General features: G+C 36.8%; 1 protein-coding gene across 22 annotated transcripts in view; it reads right to left on the bottom strand.

Moving 5' to 3' along the window:
* Positions 1 to 24,679, bottom strand: part of ATRX (ATRX chromatin remodeler) — a 253,199-nt gene that overhangs the window by 109,284 nt on the left and 119,236 nt on the right. For all 22 annotated transcript variants that reach the window (XR_010838695.1, XM_059050734.2, XM_059050736.2 and 19 more), the window contains 2 exons: positions 20,911 to 21,013; positions 19,353 to 19,571 (listed from right to left, as the gene is read on the bottom strand). Coding sequence is in view for 21 of the 22 variants with exons in the window: in XM_059050734.2 (XP_058906717.1) it covers positions 19,353 to 19,571; positions 20,911 to 21,013 (322 nt within the window). In the remaining variant the exon portion in view is untranslated. The remainder of the gene's footprint in view (positions 1 to 19,352; positions 19,572 to 20,910; positions 21,014 to 24,679) is intronic.

Raw genomic sequence — 24,679 nt, 5'->3', positions numbered from 1 at the left:
GTTATCACAATGACTGGTTAGGACTGGTATTTAATGTAGGCAGAGGGGAAGGTAAATATAAATGTTCTACAATATGAAAGACAGTCCCAAACAAGAACTGTCCCACCCAAGATTCCAGAAGACTCCCATTGAAAAACACTGTAAATATGTGTTGTGAAAGGGAAAAACTTTCAGAAACACTGGTTTGAGAACCTCAGGCTCGAAAGCATGACAACAACATATAATACCCTCTAAATGCAAAAGGGAAACAATTACCTCAAGTTTCTTATTTGAAAGAAAACTTAAATAGATATAAATACATATGAATACATGTATCTGTATATATTTTTTGCTTTCTTATCCCAATGTCTATCCATTACATAGTATACTCAAGAACTGTATAAGCTAGGTACAAGTGTTGCCATTTTACAAATGAAAAAAAAAATGAGGGACTGAGAAGTTAAATAACTTACACAAGGTCCTACAACTATTAAGTATCACAACACTAAGATTTATACCCAAAGGGTTAGGCTCCAGAGTCTATGCTCTTAACCACTATGCATTACTACTTTAATAAATGAAATGCTTGTATAAACAGGTTTATGGTTCCATGACAATCAATAAAGATTCATGATTTTAAACTGTAGACACTGTGATGCTTAAGGATAAAATATTAGCCGGTATTCTTTTCCTTATTTAGAACTGTAACTAGAAATGAATGGATTATTTGCTACTCACTACTGAAATTTTCAAACATAAACAAAAGTAGACAGTAGCATAATGAGCCCTGTTACCCATTATTCAACCTCAAAAATTATCAACTTCTGGCCAGTTCTGTTTCACTGACAACCTCCCACCTGTTCTCCAACTCCTTTGATTCCATAAATGATTTTGAAGCAAACCCAAGCAAGCATGTTATTTAATCTTTAAGTGTTTTAGAATGTCTCTTTAAAAGGACACTCTCTCTTTTAAAAATCATAACTACAGTACCATTATTGCATGTAAAAAATGTTAAATAAGTCACAAATTTGTAATAAATCACCTGGATAGATACTTCACTTATATAAAACTGAAATTATATACAAATCAAGATTAATACTAGGAGAAAGTGTGGTGGGGTATAAATAGCACAGGCCGTTTAGATCCCAGCTCCATTTCAACAAGTTACTTAAACTCTCTTAGCTTCAGTTTCTCCATGTGCAAAGTAGGAAAGATTATAAACAACCCTCATGGTGTTGTTGCAGAGATTAAATAAGGTAAAGAATACAAAGTATCAGGCATAGACTAAGTATTCACTAAATTTTTATTGTGTTCTAGCTTGGATATGTCCCAGCTTCATATTGCTGGGGCAAAGCCTTTAGCCAAAATGTAAAATTATCTGAATGTCTTCTCCTATTTGCAAGGTGTGGTAGACAGAATCTTAAAATGGCCTCCAAGATTCCCACCCTTTGGTATAATCCCATCCCCCTGAGTGTGACTGAGATCTGTTAACTATGATGAGATATCATTCCCATAATTGGGACACTAATTAGCTGGGTTTGGTTTAATCAGAAGGGACATTCTCCTAGGCGAGCCAGACCTAATCAAGGTAAGCTCTTTAAAAGACCAAAGGGTAAGACATGCTCTCTTCTGGTCTCCAAGACAAGCAAACTGCCATACTGTGAAGAGAAGTCTCTAGTAACTAAGGACCTCACTGCTACAATCACAAGGAACTGGATTCTGCCAATATGTGAGCTAGAAAACAACAAAGTCTTAGATGAAATTTGCAGCTCTGGCTAACATCTTAATTTCAACTTGGTGAGACACTGAGCAGACGACCCAGTAGACCACACTCAGCTAAGCCACTCTCAAATTCCTGACTTATAGAACTGTGAGATTATAACTTTGTCTTGTTTTAAGCTAAGCTTGTGGTAATTTTTTAATGCACAGTTGTAAACTAATATACAAGGCTTTAAGAATTTTGAACCATATGTTCATAAGTGATATTTTAGCTATTAAGCACTATCTTCAGGATTGGAGATTAGTGAACCTTCATCCTGAATGGAGGAGAAGACAATTTATAAGGAAACTGTCTACTTATTAGTGACTAAGTGCATGTGTTTATGCACTCAAGGTACAATTTAAGTAAAGTTTATATAACTAATAATAGTAATGAAACAGGAGAATTTAGGAGAAATGATAAATTAAGCTATACCAAAGAATAATAAATAAGGACATGAAATGTATCCCATGTCTGAATTGAAAAAGGAAAAGAAAAAATGAAAACAAAACCATTTAAGCAACATACTGAAAAGGCTGAGCCCCATTTCTGCTGATGGAGATTTAGGATCACAATGCATGATGGAGTACTAGGGAACAAATTTACCCTCCTGCTGTAATCAATTAGGAAAGTAGACAAAATATACAAAACTAACATTTTTGGACTTTGAATAACAGGCACCAGCAGGACGCTGATACCTGAGAGAAGCAAAACCAACAAGGGGGGGCCCTATTCCCCCTTGACTGCTGCCTGAAGGCAACACTCCAGAATCAAGGGTATCCATAGCAGAACACTGGAGCTGTGCTGAGCTGGGGAGACAAAGGTCAAGCTGAGATGGCTAGAAAAACTACAGAGAGAAACTACAGAGAGAAAAGGACTATACAAAAAGACCTCCAGAAATCAAAATGGGAGTCACTGTCTTAACTGAATATTAAAATGCACATGAGGAGTAAAACTCCACAAAGTCAGACAAAGTGTGACCAAGAAGTTGTGAACTAAATAGTTCCCAATGATCATATAGGACTGGAAGGCATTCAATTTCAAACAAGGTAGAGTATACTCTTCATGCATAACACAGGGCATTCAGTAGAGACCAGAGAAAGGCCATCTTTAAAATGGTAGGAAAGTTTTATGGAATTTTTACTTGCCCTTACCCCACTACCTCTTAGTGAGGTGATGGTCTTATTCCTGAAGCAGCAGCAGCCTGGTTGACAGTTTCCTCCCTCAAACTAGAGGGAGCACAGCAGAAATTATTTGCAAATTATTGTGCATATCTATTATAACCTGCCTGGGGCTAACCAAAGGAATGACATAAATCTCTTATCACTGTTTCACCTAACTTGAAATTCTGATGGGAAAAAACAGAAAAAAATGCTTAAAAAAAAGCTACAAGGCAACTATAAACCCACAGATGTCAGGGCCAAGACATTATAGGTGGAGACTTACAAGTGACCACCTAAGGCCCAGAGACAAAGCTAGGATGAGACTCTTGGAATTTAGGACATTCAAAACCAGCAAAATCGGGCTTCCCTGGTGGCACAGTGGTTGGAAGTCCACCTGCCAATGCAGGGGACACGGGTTCGTGCCCCGGTCCGGGAAGATCCCACATGCTGCGGAGCGAATGGGCCCATAAGCCATGGCTGCTGAGCCTGCGCTCTGCATTGGGAGAAGCCACAACAGTGAGGGGTACGGGTACTGCAAAAAAAACAAACAAATTTTAAAAAAAACCCCAGCAAAATAGAAGAATTTTAAAACCAAGTGTATGCCCAGGTAAGAAACATGCTCAGAAAAAACCTGAGAAGACCTTAAGTTTTAACCTCAGAGTGATCCTTTAGCTTCATTGCAAGTCTAGTTAAGTACTGAAGGAGTGCCCCAGTACAGAGCTAATCTACAAAGACTGGAAAAGATCAGGCATTCAGGAAATCTCTTTCAAAACATTAACAGAACATTAGTGAAAGGAAAAGAGAATTCAGTAATGATGCAAAACAAGCAAACTTTGCAAAAATAAATGGGGAGAGTCTCATATCAATCAGACGATGACAACTAAAGAAAAAAAATACAGCAAATCCTCGTGAAGAGAGAGAACTTAATTTCCAGAGTTACTGCATTATAATAGCCAAATGCCCAATTTGCAATTTTAAAAACTCCACAAACCAAAAAATGAAACAGGAAAACATGGCCCATTCAAAAAAAACAAAATAAGACAACAGAAACCATCCCTGACAAGTCCCCAACAATGGACTTATAGACAAAGACATTAAAGTAACTGTGTTAAAATATGTTCAAAAACCCAAAGGAAACTGTGGACAATCTAAAGGAAATCAGGAAAACAATGCAGGCACAAAATGGGACTATCAACAAAGAAGTAGAAATTATAAAAAGGAGTCAAACAGAAAATCTGGAACTGAAAAAGGCAATAAGTGATATTAAAAATTCAAAAAGGATTCAGATATGAGCAGGCAGAAAATTATCAAACATGAAGATGTCAACTGAAATCATCAAGTCTAAGGAGCAGAAAGAAAAAAAGAATTGAGAAAACTGAGAGACCAATGGACTTGTAGGACATCATCAAGCAGATCAATATATATACTATGAGAGTCCAAGAAGGAGAAGAAAAATAGGGGCAGAAAGGTTATTTGAGGAAATAATGGGCAAAACTCCCCAAATCTGAGTAAAGACCAGGATCTACAAATCCAAGAAGCACAACAAACTTGAAGTGAGATAAACTAAGAGACCCAGACTAAGCACATTATAATCAGAACTTCAAAGTAGAAAGAAAGAGAGAATCTTGAAAGTAGCAAGATAGAAGTGACTTGTCACATACAGGGATCATAAATAACATTATCAGCTTGTTTCTCATCAGAAACTTGAAGGCCAAAAGGCAGTGCAATAATATATTTTAAAGTATTGAAAGAAAACAACTGTCAGCTGAGAATTTTATATCAAACAAAATTATCCTTCAAAATAGAGGAAGAAATCAAGATATTCTTAAACCAAGAGAGTTCTTTAAAAATAGACCTACTCTACAAGAAATGCTAAAGGGAGGCCTTCAGGTTAAAATGAAAAAAATGCTATATAGTAACTCAAAGATGTATAAAGAGCTAAAAATGTATGGAAAAGATACACAGTCAAATATAAAACCCAGTATTATTGTAATTTTGGTTTCTAACTCCAGGTTTACTTTCTATAGAATTTAAAAGGCGAAACCGTACAAAGTAATAATAAATATATGTTATTGGGGCATAAAATGTATAAAAACAAAATCTGTGACATGAATTATATACAGGGGGGAATGGGGCTGTAAAAGACTACGATTTATGTGCATGACTGAGGTCAAGTTCATTCAATTTAAACTACGTCATTATGACTTTAGGATATTATATGTAATCCCATGTTAACCACAAAGAAAATATCTACATATGATACACAAAAGAAAAGGAGATGTGAATCAAAATGTGTCACTGCAAAAAATGAAATAAACAAACAAAAAAACAGGGAAGCAATGGAGGAAATGATGAGCAAAAAGCAGTAAGACACATAAAATATAGCAAAATGGAAGAAGTAAATCTTTATTCATCAGTACTGACTTAAAATATAATGGATTAAACCCCCAATCAAAAGGCACAGAATGCTAAAATTCATTTAAAAATGATCCAAATATTGGTTGTCTACCAAAGACTTTAGATCAAACGACACAAATAGGTTGAAAGTGAAAGAATTGTAAAAGATATTCCATGTAAACAGCAACTAAGAAGACTGGGATGGCTATATAAACATCAGACAAATAGACTTTAAGTCAAAAACAATTACAAAATGCAAAAAAATATATATTAACAGATGAGTAATTAATCAAAAAGATATAACAATCATAAACATAAATGCACCCAAAACAAAGTCCCACTTTATATGAAGCAAACACTGACAGAATTGAAATGAAAAATAGACTGTTCGACAATAATAGTTTGGAGACATCACACCCTACTTTCAATAATGCATAGAACAAGCCAACTAAAGATCAACAGGGAAACAGAGAACTTGAACAACCCTGTAAACCAATTAGCCCTAACACACAAAACACTCTGCTCAACAACAGCACAGTACGAATTTTCTCAAGTGCATATGGAACTACTCAAGGACAGACCACATGTTAGGGTACACAACAAGCCTTAATAAATTTTAGAAGATTAAAATCATAAAAATCAACTATACTTCAATGAAAAAATAAAATGAAATGAAAGGTTTTACTGATATCTTAAAAAATAAGTAAATAAATAAAATCATAAAAAACTATCTTCTCCAATCACAGTGGAATGAAACTAGAAATCAATAACAAAAGGATAATGGGAAAAATGAAAATATGCATAAATTAAACAAGATACTCTTAAATAACCAATAGTTCAAATAAGAAACCACAAGGGACATTAGAAAATACCTTCAGACAAATTAAAATGAAAACACAAAATACTAAAACCTGCCGGATTCAGCAAAAGAAGTGCTAAGTGGGGAATGTATAGTGGTAAACACACACATTAAAAAGGAAATAAGATCACAAATTGAGAACTTAACTTTACATCTTAAAGAAGTAGAAAAAGAGGAGCAAACTAAACCCAATCTAGCAGGTGGAAGGAAATAATATGGATTAGAGCAGACAGAAATAAAACAGACACTGGAAAAAGAGAAAATCAACAAAATCAAAAGTTGGTTCTTTGAAAAGAATAAAATTCACAAATCTTCAGTTAGAATGAGTAAGACAAAAAGACAGAGTGGCGCTGGGAGCTGAGGCTCGGGGGCTTCAGTCGGATTGCAGGGAGAAGTCTGGCAGTGTGAACACAGCCTGAAGGGGATAGTGCACCACAGCTAGCCTGGAGGGAGTCCAGGAGAAGTCTGGAGCTGCCTAAGAGGCAAGAGACTTTTTCTTCCCTCTTTGCTTCCTTGTGCGCAAGGACAGGGGACTAAGCCCACTGCTTAAAGGAGCTCCAGAGACGGGCGAGGAGCTGCCGAAGAGACAAGAGACTTTTTCCTGCCTCTTTGTTTCCTGGTGTCGAGGAGAGGGTATTAAGCGTGCTCCAGAAACGAGCAAGGAGCTCCAGAAACGGGCACCACAGCCACCAGACATGGGCATGAGACCCTAAGGCCACTGCTGCAGCCACCAAGAAGCCTGTGTGCGAGCAAAGGTCACTCTCCACACCTCCCCTCCCGGGAGCCTGTGCAGCCCGCCGCTGCCAGGGTCCCGGGATTCAGGGACAACTTCCCCAGGAGAATGCACGACATGCCTCAGGCTGCTGCAACGACAGGCCAGCCTCTGCCGCCATAGGCTCACTCTGCATCGCTCCCCCTCCCTCCCACCGGCCTGAGTGAGCCAGAGCCCCCGAATTAGCTGCTCCATTAACCCTGTGCTGTCTGAGAGAAGAGTAGACACCCTCAGGTGACTGACACACGGAGGCGGGGCCAAATCCAAGGCTAAACCCCTGGAACTGTGCAAACAAAGAAGAGAAAGGGAAATCTCTCCCAGCAACCTCAGAAGCATCGGATTAAAGCTCCACAATCAACTTGATGTACCCTGCAACTGTGGAATACCTGAATAGACAACGAATCACCCCAAATTGAGGAGGTGGACTCTGGGAGCAAGATATATTAATTTTGCCCCTTTTTCTCTTTTTCTGAGTGTGTATGTGTATGCTTCTGTGGGAGATTTTGTCCATAGAGCTTTGCTTTCACCATTTGTCCTAGGGTTCTGACCATCTCATTTTTTATTTTATTTATTTTACTTCTTAAAATTTTTCTTCTTTATAATTACTTTTAATTTCAATAACTTTATTTTATTTCACACTACTTTACTTTATCCTCTTTCTTTCTTTCAATCTTTCTATTTTTTCTCCCTTTTATTCTGAGCTGTGAGGACTAAAGGCTCTTGGTGCTCCAGCCAGGCATCAGGGCTGTGTCTCTGAGGTGGGAGAACCAACTTCAGGACACTGGTACACAAGAGATCTCCCAGCTTGACGTAATATCAAAGGGTGAAAATCTCCCAGAGATATCCATCTCAACACCAAGACCCAGCTTCACTCAACGACCAGCAAGCTACAGTGCTGGACACCCTATTCCCAACAACTAGCAAGACAGGAACACAGCCCCATCCATTAGCAGAGAGGATGCCTAAAATCATAATAAGGCTACAGATACCCCAAAACACACCACCAGATGTCGACCTGCCCATCAGAAAGACAAGATCCAGCCTCATCCACCAGAACACAGGCACTAGTCCCCTCAACCAGGAAACCTACTCAATGCACTGAAACAACCTTAGCCACTGGGGACACACATCAAAAACAACAGGAACTACAAACCTGCAGCCTGCAAAAAGGAGACCCCAAACACAGTTAAATAAGCAAAACGAAAAGACAGAAAAACACACAGATGAAGGAGCAAGGTAAAAACCCACCAGACCTAACAAATGAAGAGGAAATAGGCAGTCTACCTGAACAAGAATTCAGAATAATGATAGTAAAGATGATCCAAAATCTTGGAAACAGAATAGACAAAATGCAAGAAACATTTACAAGGACCTAGAAGAACTAAAGAGGAAGCAAGCAACGATGAACAACACAACAAATGAAATTAAAAATACTCTAGAAGGGATCAATAGCAGAATAACTGAGGCAGAAGAACAGATAAGTGACCTGGAAGATAAAATAGTAGAAATAACTACTGCAGAGCAGAAAATAAAAGAACTGAGGACAGTCTCAGAGAACTCTGGGACAACATTAAACACAACAACATTCGAATTATAGGTGTCCCAGAAGAAGAACAGGAAAAGAAAGGGACTGAGAAAATATTTGAAGAGATTAGAGTTGAAAACTACCCTAATATGGGAAAGGAAGTAGTTAATCAAGTCCAGGGAGCACAGAGAGTCCCATACACGATAAATCCAAGGAGAAACACGCCAAGACATATATTAGTCAAACTATCAAAAACTAAATACAAAGAAAACATTAAAATCAGCAAGGGAAAACAACAAATAACATAAAAGGGAATCCCCATAAGGTTAACATCTGATCTTTCAGCAGAAACTCTACAAGCCAGAAGGGAGTGGCTGGACATACTTAAGGTGATGAAGGAGAAAAATCTACAACCAAGATGACTCTACCCAGCAAGGATCTCATTCAGATTTGATGGAGAAATTAAAACCTTTACAGACAAGCAAAAGCTGAGAGACTTCAGCACCACTAAACCAGCTTTACAACAAATGCTAAAGGAACTTCTCTAGGCAAGAAACACAAGAGAAGGAAAAGACCTATAAGAACCAACTCGAAACAATTAAGTAAATGGTAATAGGAACATACATATCGATAATTACCTAAAATGTAAATGGATTAAATGCTCCCACCAAAAGATTCAGACTGGCTGAATGAATACAAAAATAAGACCCATATATATACTGTCTATAAGAGACCCACTTCAGACCTAGGGACACATACAGACTGAAAGTGAGGGGATAGAAAAACATATTCCATGCAAATGGAAATCAGAAGAAAGCTGGAGTAGAAATTCTCATATCAGACATAACAGACTTTAAAATAAAGACTATTACAAGAGACAAAGAAGGACACTACATAATGATCAAGGGATTGATCCAAGAAGAAGATATAACAATTGTAAATATTTATGAACCCAACATAGGAGCACCTCAATACATAAGGCAAATACTAACAGCCAGTAAAGGGGAAATCGACAGTAACATATCACAGTAGAAGACTTTAACACCCAACTTTCACCAATGGAAATATCATCAAAAATGAAAATAAATAAGGAAACACAAGTTTTAAATGATACATTAAAGAAGATAAACTTAATTGATATTTATAGAACATTCCATCCAGAAACAACAGAATACACATTTTTCTCAAGTGCTCATGGAACATCCTCCAGGATAGATCATATCTTGCATCACAAATCTAGCCTTGGTAAATTTAAGAAAATTGAAATCGTATCAAGTATCTTTTCCAACCACAATGCTATGAGACTGGATATCAATTACAGGAAAAGATCTGTAAAAAATAAAACACATGAAGGCTAAACAATACACTACTTAATAACAAAGTAATCACTGAAGAAATCAAAGAGGAAATCAAAAAATACTTAGAAACAAATGACAATGGAAACACTATGACCCAAAACTTATGGGATACAGCAAAAGCAATTCTAAGAAGGAAGTTTATAGCAATACAATCCTACCTAAAGAAGCAGGAAACATCTCAAATAAACAACCTAACCTTCCACCCAAAACAAGTAGAGAAAGAAAAACAAAAAATTTAGCAAAAGGAAAGATATCATGAAGAACAGATCAGAAATAAATGAAAAAGAAATAAAGGAAACGATAGCAAAGATCAATAAAACTAAAAGCTGGTTCTTTGAGAAGATAAACAAAATTGATAAACCATTAGCCAGGCTCATTAAGAAACAGAGGGAGAAGACTCAAATTAACAGAATTAGAAATGAAAAAGGAGAAGTAACAATTGACACTGCAGAAATACAAAAGATTATTAGAGATTACTACAAGCAACTGTATGCCAATAAAATGGACAACCTGGAAGAAAAGGACAAATTCTAAGAAATGCACAATCTGCTGAGACTGAACCAGGAAGAAATAGAAAATATGGACAGACCAACCACAAGCACTGAAACTGTGATTAAAAATCTTCCAACAAACAAAAGCCCAGGACCAGATGGCTTCACAGGTGAATTCTGTCAAACATTTAGAGAAGAGCTAACACCTATCCTTCTCAAACTCTTCCAAAAGATAGCAGATGGAGAAACATGCCCAAACTCTTTCTATGAGGCCACCATCACCCTGATACCAAAACCAGACAAAGATGTCACAAAGAAAGAAAACTACAGGCCAATATCACTGATGAACATTGATGCCAAAATCCTCAACAAAATGCTAGCAAACAGAATCCAACAGAACATTAAAAGGATCATACACCATGATCAAGTGGGGTTTATTCCAGGAATGCAAGGATTATTCAATATATGCAAATCAATCAATGTGATACATCATATCAACAAAGTGAAGGTGAAAAACCATATGATGATCTCAATAGATGCAGAGAAAGCTTTTGACAAAATTCAACACCCGTTTATGATAAAACCCGTTTATGATAAACACCCTGCAGAAAGTAGGCATAGAGGGAACTTTCCTCAACAAAATAAAGGCCATATAAGACAAACCCACAGCCAACATCATCCTCAATGTTGAAACACTGAAACCATTTCCACTAAGATCAGGAACAAGACAAGGTTGCCCAATCTCACCACTCTTATTCAACATAGTTTTGGAAGTTCTAGCCACAGCAATCAGAGAAGAAAAAGAAATAAAAGGAATCCAAATTGGAAAGAAGAAGTAAAGCTGTCACTGATGGCAGATGACATGATACTATACATAGAGAATCCTAAAGATGCTACCAGAAAACTACTAGAGCTAATCAATGAATTTGGTAAAGTAGCAGGATACAAAATTAATGCACAGAAATCTCTGGCATTCTTATAGACTAATGATGAAAAATCTGAGATGGAAATTAAGAAACCACTCCCATTTACCACTGCAAAAAAAACGAATAAAATATCTAGGAATAAACCTACCTAAGGAGACAAGAGACTTGTATGCAGAAAATTATAAGATACTGATGAAAGAAATTAAAGATGATACAAACAGGTGGAGAGATATACCATGTTCTTGGATTGGAAGAATCAACATTGTGAAAATGACTCTACGACCCAAAGAAATCTACAGATTCAATGTAATCCCTATCAAACTACCACTGGCATTTTTTACAGAACTAGAACAAAAAATTTCACAATTTGTATGGGAACGCAAAAGATCCTGAATAGTCAAAGCAATCTTGAGAACAAAAAATGGAGCTGGAGGAATCAGGCTCCCTGACTTGAGAGTATACTACAAAGCTACAGTAATCAAGACAGTATGGTACTGGCACAAAAAAAGAAATATAGATCAATGGAACAGGATAGAAAGACCAGAAATAAACCCACACACATATGGTCACCTTATCTTTGATAAAGGAGGCAAGAATATACAATGGAGAAAAGACAGTCTCTTCAATAAGTGGTGCTGGGAAAACTGGACAGCAACATGTAAAAGTATGAAATTATAACACTCCCTAACACCATACACAAAAATAAACTCAAAATGGGTTAAAGACCTAAATGTAAGGCCAGACATTATCAAACTCTTAGAAGAAAACATAGGCAGAACATTCTACAACACACATCATGGCAAGATCCTTTTTGACCCACCTCCTAGAGAAACAGAAATAAAAACAAAAATAAAGAAATGGGACCTAATGAAACTTAAAAGCTTTTGCACAGTAAAGTATACCATAAACAAGACCAAAAGACAACCCTCAGAATGGGAGAAAATAGTTGCAAATGAAGCAACTGACAAAGGATTAATCTCCAAAATTTATAAGCAACTGATGCAACTCAATAACAAAAAAAACAAACAGCCCAATCCAAAAATGGGCAGCAGACCTAAACAGACATTTCTCCAAAGAAGATATACAGATTGCCAACAAACACATGAAAGAATGCTCAACATCATTAATCATTAGAGAAATGCAAATCAAAACTACAATGAGATATCATCTCACACCGGTCAGAATGGCCATCATCAAAAAATCTACAAACAATAAATGCTGGAGAGGGTGTGGAGTAAAGGGAACACTCTTGCACTGTTGGTGGGAATGTAAATTGATACAGCCACTAAGGAGAACAGTATGGAGGTTCCTTAGGAAACGACAAATAGAACTACCATACAACCCAGCAATCCCACTACTGGGCATATACCCTGAGAAAACCATATTTCAAAAAAAGTCATGTACCAAAATGTTCATTGCAGCTCTATTTACAATAGCCAGGACATGGAAGCAACCTAATTGTCCATCAACATTTGAATGGATAAAGAAGGTGTGGTACATATATACAATGGAATATTACTCAGCCATAAAAGAAACAAAACTGAGGTATTTGTAGTGAGGTGAATGGACCTGGAGTCTGTCATACAGAGTGAAGTAAGTCAGAAGGAGAAAGACAAATACCGTATGCTAACACATATATATGGAATCTAAGAAAAAAAATGTTATAAAGAACCTAGGGGTAGGACGGGAATAAAACGCAGACCTACTAGAGCATTGACTTGAGGATATGGGGAGGGGGAATAGTAAGCTGTGACAAAGTGAGAGAGTGGCATGGACATATATACACTACCAAACGTAGGTTGGATAGCCAGTGGGAAGCAGCCGCATGGCACTGGGAGATCAGCTAGGTGGTTTGTGATCACCTAGAGGGGTGGGGCAGGGAGGGTGGGAGGGAGGGAGACGCAAGTGGGAAGATATATGGGAACATATGTTTATGTATAAGTGATTCACTTTGTTCTCAAGCAGAAACTAACACACCATTGTAAAGCAATTATACTCCAATAAAGATGTTAAAAATAAAAGACGATTCAAATTTTTAAAATTTGAAATAAAGGTGATGACATTACTAGCAATTTTACAGAAATATAAATAATTATGAAAGAATACTGTGAACAACTATACAACAAAATGGATAACATATATGCAATGGAAAAATTCGTAGAAACACAAACCACCAGATTAGACTCATGGAGAAAACAAAATCCAAACAGACTGCTAAACTAGTTAAGAACACTGAATCAGTAATCAAACTTCCAACAAAGAAAGAAGCCTAGGGCCAGAATGGCTTCCCTGGTGAATTTAACCAAACATTTAAAAAATAAATAATGACAATTTTTCTCAAACTCTTCTAGAAAACTGAAGATGAGGGAATATTTTGTAATTCATTCAATGAGACCAGCATTACCCTGATTCAAAATTCAGACAGATAAACTATATGAAAACTACAGATTGTCTATTAATATAGATTCAAAACTCCTCAACAAAGTACTAGCACACCAAATTCAACAGCATATTAACAGGATTATACAAAATCGCAAAGAAAGAAACTGTCATGACAAAGGATTTGGCAATGATGTCTTAACTAAAACATCAAAAGCACAGGCAGGGGCTTCCCTGGTGGCACAGTGGTTGAGAATCTGCCTGCCGATGCAGGGAATGCGGGTTCGCGCCCCGGTCTGGGAAGATCCCACATGCTGCAGAGCGGCTGGGCTCGTGAGCCGTGGCCACTGAGCCTGCGCGTCCGGAGCCTGTGCTCCGCAATGGGAGAGGCCACAACAGTGAGAGGCCCGCGTACCACACACACACACACACACACACACACACACACACACACACAGCACAGGCAATGAAAGAAAAAATTGATAAATTGGACTTCATCAAAATTTTAAACTTTTATGCAAAGGATACATATCAATAGAATTACAGATAATCCACAAAATGGGGGAATGTATTTGCAAATTACATATATGATAAGAGATTGATATCCAGAATATATAAAGAACCCCTACAATACAACAATAATTTAAAAAGCACAATTTTAAAATGTGCAAAGGATATGAATAGACATTTCTCCAAAAATATACAAATGGTCAATATGCACATGAAAAGATGATCAACATCATAAGTCATTAAGGAAATGCAAATCAAAACCATAGTGAAATACCACTTCACAACCATTAGGTTGGCTATTACAAAAGGGGGGGGAGGGGCAGAGAAGAAAAAAGAGAAAAGAAAGATAAAGAAAAGAAATATTGTAAAGATGTAGTGAAATTGGAACCTGTATGCACTACTGGTGGAAATATAAAATGGTGCAGCTGTTGTGGAAAACACTGTGGTGATTCCTCAAAAAATCCATCAAGAATTACCATTTGTTCCACCATTCCACTTCTGTATATATACCCAGAAGACTGGAAAGCAGGAACTTGAAGAGATATTTGTACATCCATGTTCAAAGCACCATTATTCACAATAGCCAAAAAGTGGAAGAAACCTAAGTATGCATCAACAGATAAATGAATAAAGAAAATGTTGTATATGCATAGAATATACTGTTCATCCTTAAAAGGAAATTAAATTCTGATAGTTGATATAACATGAATGAATGTTGAAAACATTCTGCCATGTGAAATAAGACAGACAGAAAAGGACAAATACTGAATGATTCCACTCATATGAGGTACCTAGAATAGGCAAATTCATTGAGACAGAAAGTAGAAAAGAGGTTACAAGAGACTAGGGAGAAGGGCGAATGGGAATTTATTGTTAAATGGGTACAGAGTTTCTGTTTAGGATGATGAAAAAGTCATGAAAAAGGATGGTGATGATGGTTACATAACATGTATTTCACTGAACTGTGTACTTAAAAACAGTTAAAACAGTAAGAAATTTTTAAAAAGAACCCAAAGAAGCACAAACAAAAGAAGTCATGCCAATATGAAACAGGATACTCCAATTCAGTGAAAACGTTGGAACAACCTCACTGTACCTCAAAAGAAGATTTGGGGAGGGGAGGATTGACAGTGGTACATCCATTCAACAGATAAGCTGTTTCACAGTTAAGAGCAGACACAACCTAGGGAGGACGGAACACTCTCGAAACATTAAAAGGAAAAAAGGCAAGCTGAAGAAAACCACAAAAATACGTACAGTAGATGTGTACATTCCATGGTATGTCAAAAGCAAATGTACACTTAAGACTGGTATATTTCACTCAAAATAAATTTTACATAAAAAGAAAAATTTTAAATAAATATGAATTTTAGCTAATGACATGCAAGCTAAAGCATTTAGGTTAAGTGAAATGATGTCTGCAATTGACATTGAAATGCATAAAAAATATAATGATGGATAGAGAGATTAGTAGATAAATACGAATGTAACAAACCAAGTATAGTAAAATGTTAACAGAAAAATCTAGGACCTGAGTTTATGGGAAATCACTGAAATTCTGTAAACCTTGCAGAACGTTGGAACTTTTCATAGCAAAATGCTTGAAAAGAAAGATAGTGTGATTATACTATCATCACATAGAGTAGATTTCAGATGGTGAAAAATCACCAGAGGTAAAAGGGGACATTACTCATTGATAATGGGTCAATTCACAAGAAAGGCATAACAATCCTACATGTACATGTAACTAACAACAAACTATAAGCAAAAAACTGAGAGAAGTGCAAAGAGAAAATGACAAATCAACAATTATAGTTGGAGACCTCAACACTGCTCTCTCAATATGAGACAAAATATCATTAAGGATAAACAGGACCTGGGACTTCCCTGGTGGTCCAGTGGATAAGACTCCACGCTCCCAATGCAGGGGGCCCGGGTTCGATTCCTGGTCAGGGAAGTAGATCCCGCATGCATGCCACAACTAAGAGTTTGCCTGCTGCAACTAAGACTCTGCATACCATAACTAAGAAGTCCACATGCTGCAAATTAAGAATCCGTATGCTGCAACTAAGACTCCACATGCTGCAACTAAAAAAAAAAAAAAAAAAAAAAAAAAAAGATCCCACATGCCACAACTGAGACCTGGCACAGCCTAAATAAACATTTTTTTAAGTGTTTAAAAAAAAAGGATATACAGAACCTGAATGTAATAAACCACCATAACCTAATTGAAATTTATAGAATATTCCACCCCACAATGGCAGAATATATACATGGAACATTCAAAAAGATACATCATTTTCTGGGTCATAAGAAAAATAGAGAAGATCTGAACAGAGTAAAAGGAAAACACAAAACATCAAAATTCATACATGGCAGCATTTAAAACAGTATGCAGAGTGGGGAACTTTATCCCTTTAAATGTATATATTAAAAAAGGAGCAAGATGCAAAATTCACCTTAAGTAGCTAGTAAAAAAGCAAATTAAACCCAAAGAAAGGGTGATAACATAAAAGTAGAATGGAAACCAATTAATTAGAAAAAGGTGAAACAATAGAGGAAATTAAATCCAAAGCTGGTGTTTTTGAAAAGATAGTAAAATTGCTAAATCTCTAGAGATTAATCAAGAAAAAAAAAGACAAATTATCAGTAACACAAATGAAAAATGAGATATGACAGTGCCTACAAAAACAAAAAAACTTAATAACGGAATACTGTGAACAAATTTACATCAATAAATTAGACTACATAAATGAAATGGACAAATTCCTTAAATACAAAATTTACCAAAACAGACCTAAGGAGAAACAGGTAAGTCTAAATAGCCCTACATTTATTAAAGTAACTGAATCTGTTTAAAATTTTCTAAAAACTCAGAAAACATCAGACCAATAGCTTCACTGGAGAATTCTATCAAACATTTAAGAATGAAATAATATCTATCTCACAAACATTCTTTTGAGAAGACAGAGGAGATAGAGCACTTCCCTACTCATTTTACATGAGAACAGTATTACTGTGATAGTAAAACAAGAAAGATATTACAAGAAAAGGAATTTACAAACCAACATGTCTCCTTAACAGTGAGGTAAAACACCTGTTGAAACAATATAGCAAAAGAAATACAACAATATATAAAAAGAGTAATATACCATGACCAAGCTAGGCTTATTCTAGCAATGCAAGACTAATTTTCTAGATCACCAGATACATACAAAAGCATTTGACAGCTTCCCTGGTGGCACAGTGGTTACGAATCTGCCTGCCAATTGAGGGGACATGGGTTAAGCCCTGGTCTGGAAAGATCCCACATGCTGCAGAGGAACTAAGCCCATGGGCCACAATTACTGAGCCTGCGCTCTAGGGCCTGCGAGCCACAACTACTGAGCCCACGTGCCCTAGACCCTGTGCTCTGCAACAAGAGAAGCCACCGCAATGAAACTCCCGCACACCGCAACAAAGAGTAGCCCCCGCTCACCGCAACTAGAGAAAGCCTGCGTGCAGCAATGAAGACCCAACGCAGCCAAAAGGAAAGAAAGAAAGAAATTTATAAAAAGGAAAGCATTTGAAAAAATTAACTATCCTTTTATAATTTAAAAACAGAAATGAACAATAAATTTGAAAGAAATTAATAAAATGGCTTCTGTGTATAGACAACATGACTGAATATGTAGAAAATCCTCAGGAATCTACAAAAAAAGCTACTAGAACTTGTAATAGAATTTGGCAAGGTCACAGAACACAAGGTCTTTAAATCACTTGAAATTTCATTTACCATGACATCAGAAAATATAAATTACTTAAGGATAAATTTAGCAAAATATGTGCTGGGTTTGTACAATGAAAAGCATAAAACATTGCTAAGAGAAATAAGAGGAGCACTAAATAAATGGAGAAATATACTATATATAACAGTAAACAAAATACTGTTAAGATGTCACTAATCTAAATATCCAACACAATCCCAATAAAAGTTCCAGGAAGATTCTTGTTAAAAATTGACAACAGGATACTAAACAATATGCAAATAATTGAGTAGAGCCAAAACAACTCTAAAACAGTAGAACAGGGCTTCCCTGGTGGAGCAGTGGTTAAGAATCTGCCTGCCAAGGCAAGGGACACAGGTTTGAGCCCTGGTCTGGGAAGATCCCACATGCTGCGGAGCAACTAAGCCCATGCGCCCCAACTACTGAGCCTGTGCTCTAGAGCCCACGAGCCATGACTACTGAGCCCATGTGCCACAACTACTGAAGCTCCCACACCTAGAGCCCCTGCTCCGCAATGAGAGAAGCCACCACAACGAGAAGTCTGCGCACTGCAACGAAGAGTAACTCCCTCTCACCGCAACTAGAGAAAGCCCGCACGCAGCAATGAAGACCCAACGCAGCCGTAAATAAATAAATAAATAAATAAATAAAATTTTTAAAAAATAAATTAAAAAGTAGAACAAAGTTGTAGAAGTTACAGTATGTGATTTCAAGACTTACTATAAAGTTACAGTAATCAAGACAGTGTGGTACTAGCTTAAGGATAAACATAAACATAAGTAGCCAAATGCAACACAACATGTAGGGAGACTTTCTTAGGATCCTGATTCACACCAACTATTTTCAAAACCACTATTATGTTTGTGACGAAAATGAAAGAATTTTGAATTTTAACTGGATATTTGATGATATTATGGAATTATTGTTAAAGTTTAAGTGTAATAATGGCACTGTGGTAATGTTTAAAAATTCCTTATCTTTCAACAATATATTCTGAACTATATATATACAAAATGATAAGATTTCCGAGACTTCTCCAAAATAATCTGAAGGCAAAAGAATAGATTAACCAAAACTGGCCACGTGTTAGTAATTGTTGGAGCTGGGTAATGGATACATGGAGGTTTATAACACTATTCTTTCTGCCTGTACCTGTGCTTAAAATTTTTTACAAGAAAAAGTTTATTCAAAAAATTGAAATGCTTTATGGATTTAAGTAATAACCTCTTAACATTTTTCTATTCCAAATAAAACACAATCACTCTGGTGATCAAGAATCTCAACTCTTTCCTGTACCTAATTCATATAACCTAATGAAGATTTATAAGTTGCATAAAATATTGCTAACAGGAAAAAGTAACTGTAACTAAAAATCTGTGGTTGATTACAACATCCTGTTCTTGAAATACTGAAGTATATCTATGAAGGTCATATATTTTAAAAAATCATAAATAAAAATTGGTTTACCTCTCTCAATTTCTCTCGCTCCCGCTCCCGCTCAGCAATACGCTTTCTCCTCTCTTCCTCTTCCTTAAGAGCATTTTGTGTTTCTGTTCTTAGTTTATCATCTTTAAGAATCTTTCGAATTTTCTTTCTGCCTTTTCCAGGAGACTTGGAATCATCATTTTCATCTTCTTCTTCTTCTTCTTCTTCATCTTCTTCTTTATCATCTTCTTCAGAATTACTCTATGGAATTTAAATGATCAAAGGTTAATACTATAAAGTTTTCTAATTTGTCCACTTGATATTCCAATTAACATACCAAGAAAAGGTGGAAGGAAATGTACTGAAAAGCTTCAGAATTATAGTAATATAGAACAGTATTAAAAAACAACCCTAAAAAGGGGGCAAAGGACTGAACAGACATTTCTCCAAAGGAGACATAGAAATGTCCCATAAGCACATAAAAAGATATTCAACATCACTTGTCATTAGGGAAATTTAAATCAAAACCACAAATGATATACTAACTCACACCCATTAGGATGGCTATTAAAAAAAAAACAGAAAATAAAAAGTGTTGGTGAGGATGTAGAAAAACTGGAAGGCTGGTGCATTGGGAAAACAGTGTGACAGTTCCTCAAAAAGTTAAACACAGAATTACCATATGATTCAACAATTCCACTTCTCAGATTATAACTAAAAGAATTAAAAGCAGGGACTCACCCGCTTTCACAGCAGCATTATTCAAAATAGCCAAAGGTAGAAACAACCCAAACATCCATCAACAGATGAATGGATAAACACAAAGTGATATATACATACAATGGAATACTACCCAGGCTTAAAAAGAAAGAAAATTCTGACACATGCTACAACATGGATGAACCATGAAAACATTATGTCAATGAAAGAAGCCAGACACAAAAGGACAAATACTGTGTGATTCCATTTGTATGAGATACCTAAAACAGGCAAATTCATAGACACAGAAACTAGAATTAGATGTTATGAGGGGCTGCAGATAGGTGGGAATCGGAGTTACCGTTTAAGGGGTACAGAGTTCCCAATTATGAATGTAATTAAGGCCACTGAATTGCACGTTAGAAATGGTTAAAAGGTTCATTAAAAAAATGAACTCCCCCCAAAAGAGAATAGGATTGACAAAACATTACAGAGAACTTGTACTCTAAATAATTCTGCTTATATATTGTACATGAAACTTAAATTGACTGACTTCACTGGTAAAAGAAATTTAATCAAATGAGTCATTATGTTTTATGTCTTCAGACAGAATACTTCACATCAATTCTATAGCCCTAAGAATGTAAATAATGAACTAGAACAGCTTAAAACTTCCATTAGATTCAGTTAAGGAAAAGAAAAAAATTGATAATATATCAAAGTTAATACTTCTGCATATTTATACATTCAGTAAATCAATTCTTCCACAAAATTTAAAATGTAAATAAATGAGTAGAATTTAACTAATGAATGGAATGCAGAAGTGTAATAACATATTTACTATGGTCTACTGTACTAGTTATAATTCCAAGCGCACACAGTAAATCTCATTATTTACTACCTTGTTTTCACTGGATGAATCTTCTTGAACCTTAATGCGTCGCCTTTTCTTTTTCTGTTTATAACTTCGCTGATTTTCTTCCAACTCTGCTTTCTTTGCAGACCTAAAGAATATTGAAAATGCAAAATAAAATACTTCATGATGAATTTCCTTAAGTAAATTATGAAATATTTTAGAATTACTTTACCTGTGTGTACATTCCTAAAAAAGATAAAGGAAAAATCAAAGAGCCAAAAAACCCTTCACTAGGTTCAAAAAGGAGAACCCTTAATTTGAAATCCAGTGATCAAAAAAATAAAGATTAAAAAAAATCAAACAGAAATCCAATCGACATTTTAAGTTATACAAGGGGGAGGTTTAGCATATGAGTAATAAGATGGATGGAGGGCCTTTAGAAATATAAATGACCAATATACACATGAAAAATATTGACCATCTCTTTAAATTTTAAAAAAAACATTACAAAACTTAGATATGATTTTCTTCATATCAGCTCACACAAATTAAAACAAAAACAGTAACAACAGTTTATGGTGAGAAATGTATTTTTGCACTTAGGAATTGGTATACAAAGTTACATTAATCAGGACAGTATGTTCCTGGCATAAAGGATAGACATGCAGATTGATGGAAGAGAAATGAGAGTCCAGAAATAAAACTTTATGTTTATGGCCAATTGATTTTCCACAAGGGGGTCAAGACAATGAAACACGGAAAACAGTCTTTTCACAAATGGTGCTCAGACAACTGGGTATCTACATGCGAAAGGATGAATCTGGACCCCTATCTTACACCATATAGAAAAATTAACTCAAAATGGATTGTAGTTCCCCTAAGATATACGTTCTAGTTAACAGACTGCTCAAAGTTTTATTGTTGAAAGAGTGAGGAAATGGCTATTTACATATTCTGCTGGGGGAAGAAAAAATTGACTTCTATAAGACAGTGTGAAAATATATATGAAAAGTCCTAAAATTGCAAAACTTTAACCCAACAATGTCACTTTTAGAAATTTACTCTAGGATTTAGGTATGAGGGAAGAGACAAGATGGCAGAGTAGAAAGACTTGAGCTCACCTCCTCTCACAGAAACATCAAAATCACAGCTAACTGCTGAACAACCATCAACAAGAAAAACTGGAAACTACCAAAAAAGATGTTCTACATCCAAAGACAAAGAAGCCACAATTGAGACAGGAGGAGGGGTGCTTTCACCATACAATCAAATCCCATACTGGCTGGGAGGGTGACCGGCAAACAGGAAAATAATTATATCACAGAGGTTCTCCCACAGGAGTGAGACTTCTGAGCTCCACATCAAGCTCACCAGCCTGGGGATCTGACATCAGTAGGATAAGACCCCAGAGCATCTGGCTTTGAAGGCCAGCGGGGCATGAGTGCAGGAGCTCCACAGGACTGGGGGAAACAGAGACTTCACTCTTGGAGGGCACGCACAAGGTTTCATGTGCACTGGGCCACAGGGCAAAGCAGTGACTCCATAGAAGACTGGATCAGATGAACCTGTGGGTCTTAGAGGGTCACCTGGGGAGGTGGGGGTCAGCTATGTCTCACTGCAGGGGGCAAGGAAACTGGTGGTGGAGGGCCCAAGGACTATTCATCAGCGAGAGCTCTCTCAGAGGTAGCTGTTTTGGCAACAAGACCTGGCCCCACTCAACAGCCTGCAGATTCCAGGGCTAGGATGCCTCAGGCCAAACAAACAACAGAGTGGGAACATAGGCCCACCCATCAGCAGATAGGCTGCCTAAAGTCCCCCTGAGCCCACATCGGACTCTAAACAAACCACTTGACATGGCCCTGCCCATCAGAGGGACAAGACCCAGCTCCACCCACCACTGGGCAGGCACCAGTCCCTTCCAACAGGAAGCCTGCACAAGTCCCTGGATCAACCTCACCCACCAAAGGGCAGACATCAGAAGCAAGACAAACTACAATCCTGCAGTCTGCAGAACAGAGAATACAAACACAGAGAGACAAAATGAGATGGCAGAGAAACGTGTTCCAGACGAAGGAAGAAGATAAAACCCCAGAAGAACAACTAAGTGAAGTGGAAATTTATCAGGCAATCTGCCTGATAAAGAATTCAGAGTTAATGATAGTAAGGATGATCCAAGATCTCAGAAAAAGAATGGAGGCACAGATTGAGAAGATACAAGAAATAAGTTTAACAAAAAGCTAGGAGATTTAAAGAACAAGCAAACAGAGATGAACAACACAATAACTGAAATGAAAAATACACTAGAAGTAATCAATAGCATAATAGAATAAGGACTTCCCTGGTGGTGCAGTGGTTAAGAATCCACCTGCCAATGCAGGGGACACGGGTTCAAGCCCTGGTCTGGGAAGATCTCACATGCCATGGAGCAACTAAGCCCATGCACCACAACTACTGAGCCTGCACTCTAGAGCCCACGAGCCACAGCTACAGAGCCCACGTGCTGCAACTACTGAAACCCACACACCTAGAGCCCATGCTCCGCAGTGAGAGAAGCCACTGCAATGAGAAGGCCAAGCACCACAACAAAGAGTAGCCCCCACTCTCCACAACTAGAGAAAGCCCTTGTGCAGCAACGAAGGCCCAATACAGCCAAAAATAAATAAATAAATATATATATTTAAAAATACCAGAATAAATAAGGCAGAAGAATGAACAAACTGGAACATAGATTCCTGTAAATCACTGCTACAGAACAAAATGAAGAAAAAAGAGTGAAAAGAAAGGAGGACAGTCTCAGAGACCTCAGGGAAAACACTAAATGCACCAACTTTCAAATTATAGGGGGCCCAGAAGGAGAAGAGAGAGAAAGGGCCTGAGAAAATATCTGAAGAGATAAGAGTTGAAAATTCCCCTAATGTAGGAAAGGAAACACTCAAGTCCAGGAAGTGCAGAGAGTCCAACACAGGATAAACCCAAGGAAGAACATGCCGAGACACATATTAATCAAACTGACAAAAATTAAAGACAAAGAGAAAATATTAAAGGCAACAGGGGAAAAGCAACAAAAAACATACAAGGGAATCCCCATAATGTTATCAGATGATTTTTCAGCAGTAACGCTGCAGGCCAGAAGGGAGTGTCATGATATATTTAAAGTAATGAAAGGGTAAAACCTACAACCAAGACTACTTTACCCAGCAAGGCTCTCATTCAGATTCAACAGAGAAATCAAAAGCTTTACAGACAAGCAAAAGCTAAGAGAATTCAATACAACAAAACCCACCTTTATAACAAATGCTAAAGGAACTTCTCAAGGCAGAAAAGGCCATAACTAGAAACAAGAAAATTATTAATGGAAGAGCTCACTGGTAAAGGCAAACATACAGTGAAGGTAGGAAGTCAACCACACACAAATATGATGTCAAAATCAGCAATCGTGAGAAGAGTACAAATGCAGGATATTGGAAATGCTCTGGAAATTAAGAGACCAGCAACGTAAAACAATCTTGTATATATATGGACTGCTATATCAAAACCTCATGGTAACTGCAAACCAAAAATCTACAATAGATACACACACAAAAAAGAAAAAGCAATCCAAACACAACACTAAAGAGTGTCATCAAATCACAAGAGACACTGATAAAAGAAATAAAAAATGACAAAAACAGATGGAAAGATATACCATGTTCTTGGATTGGAAGAATCAATATTGTCAAAATGACTGTACTACCCAAGGCAATCTACAGATTCAAGTCAATCCCTATCAAATTACCAATGTCCTTTTTCACAGAACTACAACTTTTAAACTTGT

The sequence above is a fragment of the Kogia breviceps genome, chromosome X, assembly GCF_026419965.1.
Source record: "Kogia breviceps isolate mKogBre1 chromosome X, mKogBre1 haplotype 1, whole genome shotgun sequence".
NCBI lineage: Eukaryota > Metazoa > Chordata > Mammalia > Artiodactyla > Physeteridae > Kogia > Kogia breviceps.
Note: the sequence above shows the minus strand (reverse complement) of the source record. Positions and strands in the feature narration are given on the sequence as shown.